Raw genomic sequence first — 21152 nt, forward strand, 5'->3', positions numbered from 1 at the left:
TGCTACTCAACATGAGCAAGGTGCCCAGATACAGCATCTCTATTACATAAAATAAGCTAGAAATTGGTTTTGATTCATTTTATTTTACTAACCTGTAAGGGGTGAGAATGTTAAGTGGAGGAGGCTGTTCACAAATGTCATATGTTTCTTGCAAAGGAATAGGCAGAGTTTTGCGATCAAACAGCTGTTGATCTTGAATTGTGGAACTCCGGAAAGCTTTCCTCATTGTAATGTCCTGCAGTGACACTGAAAGGGCATATTGCAATTTAAACAAACCCACCAAAAATAGTTTATTTGGATTAATCTAGAATTGCTTAATGTTGGTTAGAATATAAATATTAAACATTACTACTAGTATCTTACGCATTTCACAGCAAATATAAATTCATCTAGCACTACTGCCATGGCAACATATTGTCAGATTATGTGAAAAACATGTTCATAATGTTCTAGCACACCATCCTCTATTTAGCTTTGCAGGAAATTTTTGCTCACCTGGATAGATATCAGAACTCTGTCTCTCCAAAGCAGTTCAACAAATTGCTTACTATAGCTATAAAATATCATTCTGTAGTTCAGAAGTACCTAATAACATTTACCGACTCCATTTCATAATTGTTTTGGTACTAAAAAATTACTCTCTATCTCAAGGTATAGATTTTACCTTTATACTATCAGCAAGCCAAACTTTGCATTCCTTGCACGTACGTAGCAGCTCCACTGAAGGCCCACTGAGATGCCACACCAGCAAATCACATAAGCTTATGCCACTGCTATCAGTGAGTTTTAATTGGGAGGTGATGCTATGTTCCAATACATGAAACTAGTCAAATGCTGTTTTTTAATCAGACTGTTTAATCAAGAGGAGGCTTCTCTGTTTAATTCAGGTGAGACACCTTGAGGTTTTTAAGCACAGTAGTTTGGAATAATCAATTATCTTTATGTAAGATTCAAAGGAAAATAACACTAGGTGAACATCATAGATTAAACAGTGATTTGAAAGATACTGACTTACTGCTGTTAAAATCCATATGTCTTTTCTGCTTCACAATCATTAAAATTTAGAAAAACATGAATGGAAAGGTGACCACAACTGATGAAACTTGCACTTTTAATTCTGGGCAGTGTACCTGTTCAGTCTTGTGTTTCTCCCCCTCCCCGAAGTTCAGTTACTACATCTGTGAAGTCCGGGGGTGTCTCAAGACTAACTTTGCAGCCACTGTCAGACTTTCACTAAATACAGCAGCCGCCTTTTTCACTGGCTTGGGTGCTTTTTTTTTTTTTTTTAAATATATAATTTTTTTAAAATCACAAACAATACTGAAACCAGACAGTTTTAAGACAGACTACCAAAGACAGTATTTTCAGCACGTGCATTTTATCTATAAACAACTATGTTTATTCTGTACAAACAGGTTGATAGTAGTGCCCCTTTACTCAAGATGAGGCCTCCCCTGCCCCCTATATCAGTAGGGCCTTTGGCAACAATTTTTAAAGAGTGCACCTGTTTAAGCTGAAAGCTGCATTTTACTTTGGTTCCTGTAGCACGTACAAGTGTACTCATACGTACGTACATGTGCACACAGAGCTGGATTTCTACTGTATGATTGCAAAGGGGCAGATGGCAGGATTTTTTCCAGAGGGAGGGTTTGCAATTCCTGGAATGTTCTATCTTCTTACCCAAGTGTATTGGCAGTATCCTTTGTGAGGCTAAAGATGGGATTTATTTGATTTTCAGTTTGGCTTTTGAAGTTTATTACAGTTGGCAAGGTTGTGTGCTCCTGGAGAAGTTTCCTCCTTTTTACCCTTAGGTTCTATTTCATTACAGTGTCTTTTATTCCTTTGAATACCTTCAATTAGCTGTGCAGAAGCCTTTTTAAGTGCCGGAAAGAAGTATTATAATGTATGAAATTCAGCTAGGAGTCACAGCTTCTGCAGGTATTTTTGCACTCATAAATAACCATATATATTTTGTACTTGTCATGAAGTACAGGTTGTTATTTGCTGGCAAAAGTTCACAATTAAAACAACTGGGGTTCACCTCATCTAAAAACCTAGTCTTAGATTCTTTTATATTTCAGCTGTTTTTTCTTTGCCTTGTTGGTTTTACAAATCTCCCCAAATGTACTCGTTCAGAGTTGCTTGGCAATCCTGCAAGTCTTTAAACTGTCTGTCACTTATTGGAGACAATGCCAACAAAAATAAAAGTTAGTACACTTCTCTTTGAACCTGTGTACATTCTGAACGCAATGAACTAAGTTAATTTATTCCAATAAATACAGTTCTTTGTTTTAATATTGAAATGCTCACAGTGTATGTGACACCATATAACTGAGATGTGTATTGTTCTATAAACTCTGTATTAGCATTCCTTAATCTCTTGAGTGAGCAAATATGATCTCCATTTTCTTGTTTAAATCTCCACTTTTTGTAAACTTGTACAAGGGCAGAGCACACCTGAGGATAACCAGTCAATCCCCAACAATAAGTGTAGATTACTTTCTCTCTAACATTAAGCTACACAGCAAAGGTCTTCATAGGAAACATACACTGTGGAATTTCCAATGGCTAACAGCATTTCCTGTGCTGACATCCAATGACTGGCATTCACTGGAAAGCGTGCCATTACTCAAAACAACCGACTGTATTAGGACAACATTACTAAGGAAATGAAAGGAGGTGGCACACAAAATACCGAGAATCATGACACTGATATAACTCGCCTACAGACAGGGATCAGGCAAATCCCACGCTGCAAGCACAGCGTAATCCTGAGCCGTGCGCAGTTTGGCTTTGTGTGCGCAGTTTGGCTTACAAAGCAGTTTGTTGAGCTTGCCAGCTGGCTAAGAGATAGAAGCCCTGTGTGGCTTGCCACCTCATGGGGGAGAATATGTGAAAACCTGGCTGGTCATCCGGCCGCTTCGCTTTGGCTGACTGACAAACTGGCACAGCAAGGGGACAGGTCCAACAAATTAGACGTATGAATGCAGGTGTGAGAAGAGACGAGGCACTGAAGGAGTTGGAAATGCTGCAGGCATTTGCAGGCATTTGACTTGATGCTGATAAATTCAAGCTTCCAGTTGCCTAATTCCTGACTAGCACCAGAACCTTTCTACAGCCGAAGATCCTACATTTCATATGGATACATCTTCCTGAGAGTCCATCTGCTACACCACTTGCATTTACCGCAATGAACAATAAATAGGGTCTTAAATAATTTCCTTAAATGTTGAGATGTTCACAATTTAAGTTAAACATTCATTCAACAATCTGAACAAATACCAGTTTATCGTTACTGTGGCTGCTGTTCGGATTGTACAAAAAGACCTAATATATTAGCCAGCCTAACCTTCTATACACCACAGTATTTTCCACATAATTAAAAATTATCTCTGTGAGAAAGCTAAACGACCAACATTTGGTTTTGTACATTTGGTTTTGTACATTTGGTTTTGAAAAAGAGATGTCAGTCCAATCTTTTCTTTGTAATCAACAATGAACAGGGTGGTGGGGGGAAGGCATTTCAATTGCACTATAATAAGGGAAAATAACTGGGTTTCTTTTGGGCTGAACTACAAATTGAATAGAAGAACACATCGGTAATATACACACATAACAACATTTTACCTCCTGTTAGGCCTCTCATTAAACTGCAATCCTCAATTTGTAGTAAAAGTCAGGTATGGAGCACATCACCATGCTGACTGAAAGTAGCTACTTTTACATTTCTAAGACATTAAATATTACATTTTATTTTACCTAACCAGAAAAAAACACCTAACTGTTACTACATTTTTAAATTCTTTTAAACTCACTCCAATGTACAATTTACGAAGATGTTCTAGGCCAAAAACCAGAACTCTCAGAAAGGTGGTAAACAAATAAATAATATCTATTCCTTGTAAAAGCTTTTGCTCTCAATGCTTTCTGCAGAATTTCATCCTGACAGCCCTTAAGACCATGAACTCTTGAATGCCACAGCTATGACTCCTTGCAGAACTGAATTACTATAGGAAATGATATGCAAATCAATGGACTCAGTTGCCCACAATTCCCTTTCTCTGTTCAAAATCCTAGCCAGTGATTTGAAGAGTGTGGGGAAGAAAGAATGACAGTATCAAATGAACAACTTAGATAAGATTCCAATTAATGGTAGTTAATTATGGGAGGAGTTGAAAATTCCCTTCAAACTGAGATTTGTGTGATTCAGTTCCTAAAGGAGCTTGAAGTGCGATTTCTACTTTTTATATATTTATTTATTTATTTAAGATTATCCACTTCAACAATGTCTAGAATTGCACACATGCTAGGTTTCTCTGCCATCAGAATACTTCTGACTGGTCACTGCAGGTTTAATAGTTGCTAAGCAGACAGGTGACTTCTCCAGAACAGAAACTACTCTCCTTTGGGCTTGTCCCCAACACAGAAATTTAAATTTTCTGACACATTGATTTAAAAAGAATCCAAAACAGCTGAAGCACTCTTTGAATAGCGACCTTCTGTAGCTTAACTACTACATGTAAACAAAGAGAAGATGTAAATGTCAGAGCAACCATGTGGAGGACTCAGAAGCCGCTTTGAATGCAGGGTGTAGAACCAGGGAGCCCCGAGCAGCCCCTCAGGGAAGATGTGAAGCACCCAGCTGCATCAAGCCGTGAATCTACTGGTGACTCTCAACAAAACTGCCACATTATTTAGCGAATGACATTTTGTCCACATCCCTCTTTTTATATACAAAATACAAATTCTGCAATATCATGGCTTTACCATTGAACTATTAAGCCTTGGACACACTAATTTAAAACTGATTTACTTACTAAATAACATGTAAATTGAATCAAGGGCTAAGAAAATTGGAAGAAAAAACACAGAGAGCAGCTGGAGCTCTGCCCATCTGCCCAGATCTTTGAAAGGGAGACGCACTCAAATCAAACATTCAGCTAAGTGGAGATGTGTCAGGCAAAGTGACCTACTATACAACTTTATTTAACACTCTTTTTCTTTATTTGACTTTGCGGGTAAAAATTCTTATGAATGAATTGAGAATAGTGGTATTCTCCATATTAACATATTACACGTGGAGGTCATGACCCAATTTTCATGTGCTCCCTGTTCTTGATTACATTTATACTCAACTCACCAAATTCCTCTTCAGAGGAGTTCTTTAGAGACAGTAAGTGAGCTGCCCCTTAAAATGGCATTTACCACCCTTTCTTCTAAGTCTCACAATGGGCTGAGTATCCTGATTTGAAAGTTGACCAAATCTCCCATTTTCAGAAGTATACAAACCACAATCAGCTGTCAAGCTTTTTAGGTTTCTCCCCACCAGATGCCACCTTTTTTGCCTACAGCAAAACCTCTGATCTCTCTTTAGCATTAATCCAGCAAAGCTTCTGAATTACTATCCTTTCAATGACAGGGCAGTATTTCTAGAATGTTTAGGAAAAAACCAAGTACATGTACTCAAAGCCAGAAACCTATAGAAATACAATCACAACATTGATTGATTCCTTTCCAGGAAAGTATGCCAGGGTGCTCACCCATAGCACTTCTGCCATTATGTTTTTAAGTTCTTTGTCACAGATGTAACAGATATGCTGCAGAAATCAAGAATTTGATACACTGTCTTTGAGATTAAAATCCCCTCCAGTTTGAGATTTAAATAGAATTATGCAGTTCATATTAAAAAACCCCACTAAATTAATACCAAAATATGCAGATAAACTCTTAGTTTATGAATTCTCCTTCTGCCATGATATCATTTATTTCTGAGTGATACACAACTATTTTCTAATACTTCATTACACCGTGCATCAGAGTTGTACTGTGTATCAGCACTGCAAAAGAAAACATAAAAGCTAAAATAAACATAAAAGCTAATCTTTTTAAAAACTGTCAGATTTCTACAGATGTGAAATTATGTACCTGTGGTAGTACTTTAAGCTTAATGGCGCAAATAAATTCACAAAAAATGTGGTAAATTAACAAAAAATCTATTACTATACTTATAAAATTTGCATACATATGGAGAGAGTTACTAATGTTATTTATAAAGTAAAAACCGAAAGTAAAAACATTTGCAGAGAAACTGTACTCTTAGGGTTTATTTTCTGACCTATGAGGATATCTTATATTGCAGAGCTACTGAAACCATCAACCATAGTTCACCTCCATAGCAAGAATGTGTTTTCCCAGTCCTAAAAAGACCCCAGATATGATAACCCTTGAATACATATAGGCTAGTTTCCCATAAAACTGGAATAAACTTCAGTTTACTGAAGGAAAGCAGAGGATTTCTTTTTATCTGTATGCAAGTTTAGTATCTCTTCTGAGGGAAAAACCACCACACGTATGTAAAAAGAATAAAGTACATAAAACCCCCACGATTACAATGTGAAATTAATAATTCTGTGAAATCAAGAATTTGAAAACAGTGTATTAATTCAAACAACCAAACCAGGTTCATAGCAATTCTTCTGTCACAGAAAGATTGTGCACCAGGAGTTAGCTCCTTCAGGATACAATCCTAACCTTGCATTCATTTGGTTTTATTCTTTCACAGAGATATGTAATAATTCAAAATGAGAAAACACACAGACTACTCAAAAACTTCAGAGTTTTTTATTACTTTGACTCTACCAAAACATCTTGTATATGCATCTCATTCAATGAATCTGACTTGGGCTGGTTTTGTTCATGCCACTTAGCTTTAAATGAATCTTAATTTCTTCCTCTTGTGTAATAGCATGGGCCCAAAGGAACACATTAAATCTTCTATTACTGCCTGCTGGCAAAAAACTAGCAAATGAGACTCATTTTACATGTATAGCCCATTTTACACATGCTGTTAGCTGAACAGAAGTACTGAAATTTGCTTAATTCTTGCATAGAGGGTTAAGAAAGGCAAGAAAGGTAAATCCAAGTGTTTTCTCCACACCTTCATGCATTAAAATCCTCCAGCTATTTTAGCCCAGATCAGGACTAAAACAAAACTATTTGTGATGAATTTCTAAATTTCAAGCCCAAAATAGGATACTGAAGAAGAAACAGTTTCCTTATCCCTAATTTTTAAGGAAATATAATACTGATTTTCCTCTCATCTCCTTTGTCCTCATCTGATGACTCATTCTGGGCAGACATTTGTGAACAAGGAACACCGGGTATGGCTCAAGGACTGGATATTCTTAGGTCAATAAAAATAATCACTTAATAGTTCCTGACACTGAGGACTGCATGTGTTCCTCTGAAGTACTAGCAGTCACTGCTATTCTATGGCATAAGAGACAAATCCAGCGTGTCAGATTCAAGTCACACTTGGCCACTCTGGACTTGATCAAGTAGACCTCTTTTCAGCCCTGTTTTCTTTAATTGCAGTGTTTGTCCCTTTCTTTCAATTCTCTAACATCAATAGTTATGGATATTTAGTATTGAAACCTACAGTCAAACTTGTCAAAGGCCATTTACACAGGAAAGTGCAATTTTCCATCTCGCTGTCCTGTAACATCCTTCAATGCTTTAACTCAATGACTTAAAATGGTGTGTCCATTTTCCTGAAATGTGACTGGTTGCCATACGAGATATGCAGTATCAACATATATCCCACTCTGACTTAAACCAAAACCGAGGCTGTCAAGGGTAAACACAAAAGTGACATTAACACTCTGGAGTACTACAGCTCTTACAAGATTACAATCGCTGACAATTTGTTACTGTATATAAAAAAGATTTTTGTCATTATCCAACCACAGTAAACATGGCATTTTATTAGAAAAAGAGGTGTATGCGTATGATTTATGCTCAGTTGTCAAGAGACTTGGAAAATCCCATTAATGTAAGAATTCCCCTAGGCAAGTCACAATTTCATCGAAAATCTGCTACTAGCTGTGAACAGCTGTCTTTCGAAGTCTGCTCTAAAATTAACGTCACACGAAGTACAGAATCAGAACTTCCTTAGTTTAATTTTGCTATTAGTGCAATTTTGACATTGGTAACTGAACACAGCCTGAGACCATGCTCCTGGTTTGACACTTCATTTTTCCTGAATGACACACAACTATTATTACCTAGACATTCAGAACTGAAACAGCTTTCTATACTTTAAAATTGGATCCCACAAGCAATCTGAAGTTATTTTGCATGATAGGATGCTGCTCTCCTTTCTACATCTTAGCCATATAGTCTAGAACACCCTAAAACTGTTTGGGGTTACAAGACCTTCCACCTGTAACCAACAGATATCCAGGAAGGCAAAAAAGCTTCATGGCATTTATATATCAGGTGGTCAATGTTCCTGTAGTCATCACAAAGCCTATGCATCATTTAAAGCCCATACAAATTCTATCTTATAGGCATGAGCCATACCCTATTGTCTTTTGGAAGTACTTGTTTTCTCAGTACTAACCAATATTTGTAGTACTTAAAGCTATTTCGGGAGAATTCAAGGGGATGTATAGCATCAATAAATGGAGCTATACAACAATAACTTCATGCAGAAGGTAAGAAGGTAACAAGTTAAACGCAAATGATTGCATCCCATGGAAATTAGTAGGAAGGTTAAAAAAAAAGAGTAAAGACTTATCTCCAAACATTCACATAATATTACATATTATTAATATTGTTAACACTAATACAAAATACTACTGAAGTTACACATACTCCTGTAGCAGTTTTTATGTAAATTCATTGGGAACAGCACTGTTCAGTAACCATGAAAATGCTGAGCTCAGAAAGCTGCTCAAGGCTGTAAAAGAAACCTGTAGCAGGGATAGAAACAGACCCTCTCTCACGATGCTTTGCTCAGTGTTCTTATAAATATAGTTTCAGCTATTATTATTTCCATTTCACATATCAGTGGTGTCTGGGTGACAAAATAAGAAATCTTCAATGTAGGAGTTAACTTACATTCCTCTTCCTTTGGATCAAGTTGTGTAACACTGACAGATAAACGATCTACACGTTCTTGTAAGGAATTGACTCTAAATGAGAAACTGTGTGCTTCATTGAAAAGTTCACCAAATATATCTTCAGCATATTTACCTGAAATATGAAAAAAACAAATATTCAAGCATACAGAAAGACAGCCAAATGAGTTTGTCTTGAAAAAGATTTCTAACTATTTTTCAAGTATATAAGTCTAAGATGCATGAGTATCACTTGTAACAACCTGTATTTACCGAGCTCGTTAAGAATGCTTCAGAAAAGTAAATAAAAGGTAAATATTTAATTTGTAATTTATTTATCAGAGATGAAATTATTTCATACACTCCAGGACAGATATTCAGCTGGCATAAATTGATTTAACTATGCTGATATGCAAGGAACTAGACCAATTAGTTTCTTGGATTTGTATAAAAGGATGAATTCCAGCATCTGAAGCTGTGCCAGTATGAGCAGTAACTAATCTTCCCAAGTGAAATTTTTCTCAACATTTCTCAAAAAACCCCACAGCTTCCACTCTGATGGTACAGAGGACCTTGCAAAAACAGAAGATCAGATATTTACAGCTAGGTTAGTTAGAACCAGCCCATTCAAAAATACACACTAAAATAATAAATCCTACTTTGAAGGACCAAAATTCTAGTAACTGACTAATTTATACTGAAGTCAAAGAAGAATCTGCTTTGTTCACTTCAATGGACATCACCTATTTAGCCCAAAAGAGCAGGAGATTCAGGCATCACAAGAAAAGGACCAGTAATGAGTTTCTCTTCTACAGACGGAATACTCCATATAGTCCTTCTAATGTCCCTCAGGCTCAACTTGAGGAATCTGCCAATGCTACTGAAAAAACGCCACCGGACTCCCTAGTAAAATTTGTAGCTACATTTCTGAACTATGATGTGATAGCTAAAACTTTCTACCATACTGTGCATATGCAAATTGTGTACTGGTTGTGTACTTTTGTTGGTTTTGGAAGTATAAATCTCACAAATTTCTAACTACTTGGTTTGCACAGGTTCTGACAGGTAAATAGGAAAGGATAGTTATGAAAATTTTGCCTTTGGTGTACAATAAATCTCATAGTAAACATAAAAATGAGGGCAGTTTTAAACAAACACATCAAAAAGACACAAATTAAATCCCTACAGGTACTGTGGAAACTACTTAAAGACACTATGTAGTAAGCACGAAGCCAGCGCATACTGTTTATTAAGACTTAGGTAATGGCAACAGAAAATCAGCATGACCATAAACAACAGAATATAAAAGGGCATATCAGAAGAGATGCACAGATGAATAAAATAGAAAGGATCATAAATTCTGACATACTAAACATAAAACCGAAACATTAGCCTGAGGAACAACTAGCAAACTAATAATAAATATTCCTTCAAAGACATGAGGAGCAAGAAAGCCTGCCAGGGAGTCTGAGTCAAGTGATAATGAAAGTATAAAGGAGTACTTGGAGAAGACAAGACCACTGTGGACAAGCTAATTTAACACTTTCCACTGGTGTTCAGCGAAAGGAACTGGAGAGATCCTCATGCCAGAACTCTTCTTTGTGGGAGGCTCAAAGAAATTGAAGGGACTATACAAAAATTACAAAACTAAATTGACAAAATGACCAGTAAAATATTAGTAACAATTTGCAAATCTCTTTAATATACACTGAAAGCACAACAGTAAGGTTCAAAATTTTTTTCACGGAACATCTTGAGAGCTACGGGCCTGTAAGCCTGACATCCAGAAAAATTAGTATAAATCATTATGAAGAACTGAACTAGCAGACGCCTGGATGACTTGTTAGAGAAGAGACAACACAGTTTTTGTAAAGTGAAATCTCTGAAGGGTTTATAAGCACATGGATGGAGAGCTATGGTTTAGTTAGATTTCCAAGAGAGTTTTGACAGTCCTTAACCAAAGCTTTTTAGGAAAACTTAACAGATTGAGCATAAAAAAAGAAATGACATGGCATGGATAAATAATTCCTCAAAAGGTACAAAACTGAGGATAGGAGTAAATCATTGGCCTCCACAGCTGAGAAAGGCGAGTTTTCATCCGTTTCTGTACTGGGACCTATCTATTCAAGATATCCATAAATGACTTGGGGGGGGGGGGGCGAAAAACCAAAACCAAAAGAGATTCAAGTTTGCCAATGATACTAAGTCATGGAAAAGAAACACACTGAGCATGACTAAATACACAGAAACCCCAGCTGGTTGAAGAGGCTTCCACGCTGGAAAGAGTTGGAGGCTGGGAGATTAGTAAGAGTATCGTACGTGCTTGCCTTTCATTCTTGAAGCATTGGCTATTAGCCACAGTGAGCAGCAGATCAAAGGAGCAGCCATTCTTAGAACCTTTAATTATCAGTCCATGGTAAAATAGACATGGAAAGTTAACAAAGCCTACTTAGCTGACAACTCACCTAACATAAGACTTTCTAATACATGTCTTGAAACTCTGAAAAATTTATGTTCTTTAACCTGTATCTGAAGCAAGAGAAATTACTTAAAAACATGAGCCACTAACAGCAAGATTACTAAACTTCTAATATACATTCACTACAAATTTAATGTATTTCAGATAATATATTCAGATATATTATTCATTTTAATTAGACAACTCACATAATACTTAGATGTGCAAATTAAAATTAACATCAAGTGTAAAATTTCATGTATAGAATAAAAAGTAAATTGCAGGACTCTGGAATTCAACAACTTCCCTTTTATAGGTGTATTTTAAGGCTACAGTTTGTTTTATCTATATCATTTCATCAGGTTTACAATTCCTCTACCTCATTAATGAGCTCCGATTGCAAATAATCTGTCCCAAAAAATCTTTTCATTATGTTGCATACAGCCACAAACATATTGCAAGGAATAATTTGAACACTACGCTTATGAACAGTAATACTCAAATGGGAAATACATTAAAACCAACCTGTCACGTTTGAAGTGGTTTGCCAACCATACTGTCTCTACCTATGTACCTGTTGGCAGTTTTTTTATTTAGCTTGAAGTATATTTAACTAAATGCTTTTTCATGCAAAGCAAAATGTTTGCAGTTAGTGAAATATACAACTTCCGTTCAAAAGAATACTATGAGTGAACGTATATATGTATACCACATTTATAATCCTGTATTTGTTTGTGTTGCCATCTCTGTGTGTATTTCATATGAATATATCTTCAATTTGAATGGATTACAAAAGATAGGATCACAGGTGATAACACTGAACAAAGTGTCAAAAAGACTCAAACAGATGAAAAAAAATCTTATGAGAAAAAAAATATTAGTAAACAAAGCTGATGTCATTCCACTTAATTTATAGGTAGTATGTGAGAAGAGTAAGGAATCACAAATAATTCCATTATATAGAATGAATATTCCAAAGTATTATTACCACTTCAGGAAATTTACATCATTATGGGTCTGCTTGATGAAAAACTCTACTTTTGTTTCATGCAGTACAATAAAAAGGATGACTATGACAATTAAAATAATAATGCCTTAGTATCTTGGTCACAGCTGGAAACATAATACCAGATTAGAAAGACCGGTGATCTTGTTTGCCTATTAAATTAAATGACAATATAGACTTCTGCAAATAAATTATTTTAACATCTGTGAAAAGCTCATTTTACTGTACTTGCAAACTTGCTTAACTGACCAGACATACCAAAATTTGTCATTTCCAAAAGGCAAGTTGTATTCCCTCCAGTATTACTAGTTGTTCTTCTCAGTCCATCATACTGGCATTTATTTTTATTAGCAAAGTTCAAGGTTTTTTTTCTCATTTAACTAAGAGGATACATTATTATTTATTTTTAATTAAGGAATGTATTAGTCACCTTATTCTTTTCACAACTTTTTTTCTTCTCTCAAAGGGCTCTATTCACAACTAACCCTTCAGTAAGAAAGGGATACAGGAATGCAACTCCCTCTGGTGTCAGTCAATGTCCTTTTTTATGACAGCCAGATAAAATGTCTGGGAAGTGACGTGCAGTCTTTCCTCCCCCCGAGAATGTGCCTGTGTTTTGATAGCCTTTTTTGAACAATTATTTTCCTGACTTTTGAAACAGACCTATGGGCTGAAAATAGAGTACTAGCTAGTAGCTATTAGTGTCAGGTCTTCAATACATTAATTTTATTTAATTGAATGTTTTAGCAAAAATCAAGGTATATCTGAGTTTCACTTGAAGCCTTAGGCTTGTTTCTCATCAGGATCATTTCAATCTCACAGTTCAGTGGCTAGCAGACAGACTAAAAGCTAGGAGACTGAACCATCTCCCAGGCTTGGAGATAAGAACCTTGGTAGATCCCTGAGAACTTTAGTGGCTATGGCTGAGCGAGCTCTGAAAAACAACATACTAAATATAGTTCAGCAATGCTAATTTGGAACCTATCATTATGAAGGTGTAAGGGCAGTCCACAAGGACTGGATTTAAGAATTGTAACAGGAATACCAGAATACTGAAGAGACAACTAGGTTCCTTTAGCCAGCAAAACTGAACCAGGCATTTATCAGACAACCTGATCAGGGTATCAAAAGTATCAAACAAACTCTGCTAAAGGCCACCTCTGGAATAGGTCTGATGCTTCTTGTTGACATCCAAGAAGAAAACGTCAGCCTTCAAAAATGTCCAATCATGGAGGTCTGAGATATCATTTCTTACCTCCCACTGAGGACATCAAGTAAACTGGCTGAGATAATCCATTAGGTATTCAGAAATGTATGAAAGAGACTGCCGAGAGCTGAATCTGATGTTGAAGGCACCACTCCTAAAGATCGTTTCACAGAGAAGTCTTGCTCTTCCTTTCCTTTTTTAATATCACCTGCATTCACTATGTAGCCAAGGAATTAATGACAGGTAGGACTTTGTTCTGCTAACACATAGTTGTTTTCAATGAGAAATTAATGACCATTTATTTGTTCATCCCCTCATTATCATCTGAGGTGGAGATGAAACAGCATCACTTTGCCAACAGTGCCGCTGCTGGGGAGACAACATCAAGAAACAAGACAGAAGTCTTTGAGAGGATGGGGTCTCCGAAAAGCTGAGTAAGCCTTCAGTTTTCCAAGTCCATGAGTTCCCTTACCCCACTTTCTCTAGTCTTCCTTGGCCATCAGAGTAATAATGAAGAAAGAGGGGTGACTAATGAAGAAAATTCACAGAGAATACTAAATATGCTTGTGAGACCAGTAAGAAGGAGAATTCCCAGGGCAGGACCAGCCCAGGGATTCTGCTGATTCTGGAATACTGACTGAAGCTCTAGCTGCAGATCTGCAGAGATCTACCTCCAATCACGCAACATGCAGGGGCCTCACCATGTGCTGAAGATGTTGTCCTGACAGGATGAAGAGAGAGAGGCTGGTCTTTGAGCTGAAGAGGCCTGGTTCTAAAGATTAGTTGCAGTCCAGAGACCTTGCCAGTAAGTATTTCCGGAGAAATGTTTCCCACTTATTGAATGATAACACCTTAAGCCACGGAAGGTTTTCCTGTGGTGAGAAAATGCCTCGCACAACATAAGCAGTGTTTAAAGTCCTCTAGGGGATGGCATGGTAAGCAAAAAGTAAGGAAGAAAAGTTAAAAGCATCTGAGAGTGGAAGAAAGGGGGAGAAATAATATGCTCGAAAGTCCGGGTTTCACTCCTGAAACCTAACAAATAAGGGGTGAGGAAAAGAAATAACTAACTAGGAGAACATGGTAAAAATAGGAAGTAGTGTGAAGAAAAGATAGAAAGAGGGGAAAGGCTACTGAAGGCCCAATGTTAATTGAAATTTTTTTTCACTAATACAAAAGACACTCCAGCTTAGCAGAGTTATGCAGCATTATCTTTCTTTATAAAGAGGTAGAAGGAAAAAAAGGAAATGACATCTTGCTATGATTGAACAAAAGTTCTGGTTTGAATGCCTGCAATATAAATATTCATTAAAGGAACATACTGAAAAGGAGAAATGTTCTCCTCCCCAGATGGAGGTGTCAGAGACCAGGGCCAAGAACAAACCCCACCAGTTAGGTTTCTTATGTGATACTGGAGATTCTGTGTACAGGGAACAGATGAATAAAAGGAAAAACAAGATTGGTCAATAGCTGTGAAGAAAATGAGGAGGTTACATGCAGACAATAGAACTATTTATCCATCTTCTAACAACGGCACAGCTGCACAGCGCTATCAGTTGTGTTTCACGTACGCTGGAACGCTATAGCCTGACATACACCAACACATACCAACTCAGGTAGTACTGGAGTACTAATGTATCTGCAATATTGCTGAAAAAAATAGGTAAGCACTTCTCCAAAGCAGATACAGTCAGAAAGCAAGCAATACAGGGAAGAATGGTTAGGAAACTAAACCAGCTGTTGCTGTTGTCCAGAGAGTTTTTGTTGCCATAGTGCTAAGAAAAGCTGTCAGAAGACAGATCCTTTTATTAAGTTAGAGAGGACAGGGAATAGACAGGGGAAAAAAATTACTTACTGGCAATTCTGTATGTTGTGTCAAGACAGACTGATGTGTTTTCATGCTCCAGGGAGAAAGGCAAAGACTATTGCTCAAAGCAGAAATAAATATTTAGTCCCTTCATCTCTACTTCTTTTAAAAGGTCAAAAAATTTCTCAAACTGAACAATTAAAAGCAACACATCAAATAAACTATGAAAGGACTGAGAATTTCTATGGAGACACATAGAAGCTATTGCTGACATAGTGATGTAAAGCTCTTTTCATTTTATATTAAAACATTGGAAAACAGAATTCCTGTCATTTTTAGGTACTGTTTCTGCAGGCATGTCCAACTTACACATAGTATCCACGATTACAGAAACACAGTCCTGTTCAGGTTGAAAGGACCTCCAGAAGTCATCTAGTCCAACACCCTGCTCAAAGCAGATCCAATTAGATCCAGCTGCTTGACTAATCCAGTCAAGTTATGACTACCTCCAAGAATGGAGATCTAACCACATACATAACAAAACTCTACATTTAGCTTTTCTAAAAAAGGTATCATTTAAAGTACTGGAGGCTCTAATTCCATCACAGTGCTCTTTGTCCATATATCAGAAGAAAGGTTAAGAATGGTGGGTCTTGAGAGTTATAATGTCAGGAGATTAATGCTCTATTTAAGGGCTGTAACTGAAAAATCTAGAGGCAGAAATGACTAAGTGCTAATCAGGTCAAAGACCATTCATTTAAATTTGCATAACTTTACTGTCAAAAGCAAAAGCAGCTGTAGTTTAAAGGAAATTAAACCCTATCACAACACTCAGTTCCCGCTCTCAGAGTGAAGCCTCATTTTGACTACAACTTAAAGGCTGATTCTCAAACATATATATTATCCACAGAAAACAAAAAGGGAAGGACTGCAGAGAAGCTGGTTGCCAGGGGACTGCTGCAAAACCATGCCTGCTGGCTGTGACTCACAGACAGCTACTAAAATTTATCTGCATGTCAGCAGACCTCACTGCAGACCGGTAACAGTGACACACACCAAGCAAAGGCTGGTTATTTGGGTTTAAGCACGTGGGAGACAAAATTCCTATGCCAGAACTCCCAGATCTTTTTGAATTTGTATTGCTATTAGCACAAACAGGCAGAAAAGCTAAAAGAATTCTGGAACAAAATACTTTCATAGGTACCCATATCTTTGTAACGTGATCTCCATTTTTAAAGAGCAATCCTTAACATTATTGAGAAATAAGGATTACTTTGCAAAATGCATTCTTGTAGAAAAATTGTAGGAAAAAATATTTTTTATTAAAAACATACACAGTATGAAAAACCCCCACATGTACAGGTTGAAAAACTAAATCAGTTGATTGCATGAAACTCAGAAAAGGAACATTTGTCATTCAGTAGTTCAGTTGGTATAAACACTGCCCATAGAAAATCTACAAACATAATAATGCTATTTGGAGAGAAGAACAAAAGAATGAAGTAACAGGTCCTGTTCATCAGTTTTTAATTTATAAAAAATTCTGAGTGACCTATTCTGGGCTTGCTGTTACAGAGTAAACTAGTACATTTTCCCTCCTCTTTTACCTTCCCTTGCTATTTCCAACATCATGTGCCTTTTTGACCACTAATGAGTCACTCGTTCCTGACAGAAACTCCTCTGAAGTGAAAACAGCTAATTTAAGGTTCATCCCTATGTATGCATGTTTTATGTAGAACCACATTCCTTTCACAGTAAAGGAGTTTACATAATTACTCTTACATTCCCCTTGAAAGTCTCTCTCAAACTGTGCTATACATTAGGTAAGCCATATAACAATGCGGGAACATTCCACAGATATTCTTTAATACCGTTTTTCCTCCCTTAATTGAGTTCTTTCTTTTCTCATATTGCTTCATCCTGACCTCTTCCTGAACAGTTGTATACACTATGTCAGGCATAAGGTCTGTATATATTGAGAAAACATAGCAAAGGCAGCCGTATCTCAATAGGTAAGCACTGAGACCAGGATGTCGAATTTGAAATTGGTGTTCTTTAAATTGAAAACCCAAGTGATTTGCTGTTTTTTTAAGGTCAGATGAAACTTCCAAATGAAAATTTCATATGTAAATTGGTATGCCTTCTACAAAAGGAAATTCTCCTTGATGGAGTATATAAACAAATAAGAATTTATAAACCAAGCAAACTAAAATAAATTAATACAATATTAATAAGAGTGACTTGGAAGGGGAGGCTAGCACATGAGCGGCTAGTCTGAGGAGGGTTTTTGGCACACGAAGCAAGACCACAAATGGTGATCACATATAGCACCCTAATCTGATATGCTCTTAGTTCACTGAAAAGTATTTAAATAGTTATTTTCCTTACTGTTGCAGCAGCTATACTAATAATGTTCATATTTATGTGCTGGAAGCATCGCTGTCTCGATTGCATGATTTAGTGTCCTCAATTAGATTCTTCAACCTAATAGCACCGTAACAGCTTTGAAAGGCAGCCAAAACAGAGTCACCATACAGTATACCATCAAATCAATAACTAAATCAATCTAATTAACAAATTAGGCTACATCACCTATGACCCTAAGGTACTGATGGAGCTGAAAGGCTTTTCACATTGTATATGTATACACATGCATGCTTTAGTATTTAATGTTTTGGTAGTCTGGAAAATACTAATGTCCTAGTAGTTAAAAAGCACCTGTAGTATTGGAAATTCATGCTGGTTTATCTGACAACTTTTTAAAGTTGCTGTAACTTAAAGGAAAAACAACCCAGAAACCAGCCTTTTCAGAAAAACGCCTTCAGAGTTCTAGAGCTTGAGAAGTATTCACTCCTCTCAAATGCACCAAGTAAGAAATTGTTGACAGAAGGGAGGAGGAAGAAAAATCTTTAGCTGGTTGAAACGGTGTGTAATAATTACATTTCTGAGTTTATAATTTTAAAAGATAACTACTTCATTTTCTGAATGACCACAACATGACCAAAAGTTTAAGATAAAAGAATCAAGCAACCAGTGATATAGCTGTCATTATGTCATATTGCCTGCTCAAGTGTTCTAAGGTTAGCAATTACTGCCTTCATTAACTACTAGATATATTTTTCTGTCATGTTCCACTGGTAACAGAAATATATGCCTGAACAGTTTTACGACGTGCTGCTGGAAAAATTCCTAGCTTGCTTTCACATAAGTCCATCCTAGTCAGTAGCCACAAAAGGAGTACATTGAAGGCTCAGCCACAATTTTCTACTGAGAATTTGAAAAGGTTTTCCTACTTCAACCACAAAAACTATGACTGTAAAATAATTTGTTTTAAACACAGCTATTAGGACAAAGTACTTACTTAGGCTACTCAGTTGTCTGATTATATTTGCCAAGGAGATATTGGTGACACATTCCAATTCATTCTTGATACCTCGAGGCAGAGCTGTGTGGCACAGATGCCTGGGGTCTATGTTTCTTTTTACCAGCGGCATTCTGAGATGTATCGGAGGACCAGCAAACCTGTAAAGAAAGGAGACAAAATGCTGCTGTAAGTTTATTTATATTTTAAATTCAGATTATTTCTAAAGTTAAATTGACTAATCCTAGCAAGACAAAAATACCTCCATAGTACTGACGGAATTCATTGCTCTGTGAGTACATAAATCTTTTCTTCTTTGCCCAATGAAAGACTATTTCATTCTCTCTCTTTAAACCTTTACCTGACTCAGATGCCAGTGAAGTGACAAATAATTTTTTACAGTTCAAGCTTTTTTCTTTTTCCCCCTGTAAAAGAAGACAGGAAAATCTTTGCAGTACAAAAACATTAAAGAGTTATTTCCTTCTTGAGCGACTACTTCCTTATTCAGGCCAGGCAAAGTCCAACAACAAATTCCCTTTATTATTAGGTCAAAATCAAACTATTCCACCTGAAAGGTAGATATTTATCCATTCATTCTGTAATGTCATGCTACTAGCAAGAGTCACCTCTTAGTCTAAACATCACTTCTAAATCACACCTAATGAACAAGTCAGGCAAAAACACTAAAAGGCCCGCATAGATGCAGAAGGACCTCCTGGGCAAAGTCAAACAAAAAAAGGAAGCCTACAGAGGGTGGAAGCAAGGGCAGGCAGCCTGGAAGGAATACAGAGAAATTGTCCGAGCAGCCAGGGAGCAGGTTAGGAAAGCCAAAGCCCTGATAGAATTAAATCTGGCCAGGGATGTCAAGGACAACAAGAAAAGCTTCTATAGGTATGTTAGTGATAAAAGGAGGACGAGGGAAAATGGGGGTCCCCTCCGGAATGAAACGGGTGACCTGGTTACCCAGGATATGGGGAAGGCTGAGGTACTCAGCGACTTCTTTGCCTCAGTCTTCACTGGCAAACGCTTGAGCCACACTGCCCAGGTCACAGAAGGCAGGGACTGGGAGAATGCAGAACCGCCCTCTGCAGGAGAAGATCAGGTTCGAGAATATCTAAGGAACCTGAAGGTGTACAAGGCCATGGGACCTCATGAGATGCAGCCACAGGTCCTGAGGAAACTGGCGGATGAAGTGGCCAGGCCACTTGCCATCATATTTGAGAAGTCCTGGCAGTCTGGCAAAGTTCCCACCGACTGGAAAGGGGGAACATAACCCTCATTTTTAAGAAAGGAAAAAAGGAAGACCCAGGGAACTACAGGCCGGTCAGTCTCACCTCCGTGCCTGGCAAGATTATGGAGCAAACCCTCCTGGAGACTATGCTCAGGCACATGGAAAATAAGGAGGTGATTGGGGACAGCCAACACGGCTTCACTAAGGGCAAATCGTGCCTGACAAACTTGGTGGCCTTCTATGACGGGGTTACAGTGTTGGTGGACAAGGGAAGAGTGACAGACACCATCTACCTGGACTTGTGCAAAGCATTTGACACTGTCCTGCATGACATCCTTGTCTCTAAATTGGAGAGACATGGATTCGATGGATGGACCACACGGTGGATAAGGAATTGGCTGGATGGTCGCACTCAGAGAGTTGTGGTCAACGGCTCAATGTCCAAGTGGAGAACACTGACGAGTGGTGTTCCTCAGGGGTCGGTACTGGGACCGGCACTGTTCAACATCTTTGTCGGCGACATGGACAGTGGGATCGAGTGCACCCTCAGCAAGTTTGCCAATGAAACCAAGCTATGTAGTGTGGTCGACACGCTGGAGGGAAGGGATGCCATCCAGAGGGACCTTGACAGGCTGGAGAGGTGGGCCCGTGCGAACCGCATGAAGTTCAACAAGGCCAAGTGCAAGGTCCTGCACGTGGGTCAACACAATCCCAAGCACAACTACAGGCTGGGCAAGGAATGGATTGAAAGCAGCCCCGAGGAGAAGGACTTGGGGGTATTGACTGATGAGAAGCTCAACATGAGCCAGCAGTGTGAACTTGCAGCTCAGAGAGCCAACCGTGTCCTGGGCTGCATCAAAAGAGGTGTGACCAGCAGGTCAAGGGAGGTGATCCTGCCCCTCTAGTCCACTCTTGTGAGACCCCACCTGGAGTACTGCATCCAGCTCTGGGGGCCCCAGTACAGGAGAGACATTGAGCTGTTGGAGCGAGTCCGGAGGAGGGCCACGAAGCTGATCAGAGGGCTGAAGCACCTCTCCTCTGAGGACAGGCTGAGAGAGTTGGGATTGTTCAGCCTGGAGAAAAGAAGGCTCTGGAGAGATCTAACTGCGACCTGCCAGTACCTAAAGGGGGCCTACAGGAAAGCTGGTGAGGGACTGTTTATCAGGGAGTGTAGTGACAGGACAA

At 38.0% G+C, this 21152-nt stretch overlaps 1 protein-coding gene across 12 annotated transcripts in view; it reads right to left on the bottom strand.

Moving 5' to 3' along the window:
- Nucleotides 1-21152, bottom strand: part of WASF1 (WASP family member 1) — a 103911-nt gene that overhangs the window by 8802 nt on the left and 73957 nt on the right. For 6 of the 12 annotated variants that reach the window (XM_075747877.1, XM_075747883.1, XM_075747884.1 and 3 more), the window contains 3 exons: nt 18737-18897; nt 8902-9036; nt 93-246 (listed from right to left, as the gene is read on the bottom strand). In XM_075747877.1, coding sequence (XP_075603992.1) covers nt 93-246; nt 8902-9036; nt 18737-18869 — 422 coding nt within the window. In that variant the 5' untranslated portion in view covers nt 18870-18897. Of the gene's footprint in view, nt 1-92; nt 247-8901; nt 9037-11365; nt 11430-15423; nt 15497-15744; nt 15821-18736; nt 18898-21152 lie in introns of those variants that run through there. The other 6 variants (XM_075747886.1, XM_075747887.1, XM_075747889.1 and 3 more) reach the window with 5 other exon arrangements.

The sequence above is a fragment of the Balearica regulorum genome, chromosome 3 (genome assembly GCF_011004875.1).
Source record: "Balearica regulorum gibbericeps isolate bBalReg1 chromosome 3, bBalReg1.pri, whole genome shotgun sequence".
NCBI classification, from domain to species: domain Eukaryota; kingdom Metazoa; phylum Chordata; class Aves; order Gruiformes; family Gruidae; genus Balearica; species Balearica regulorum.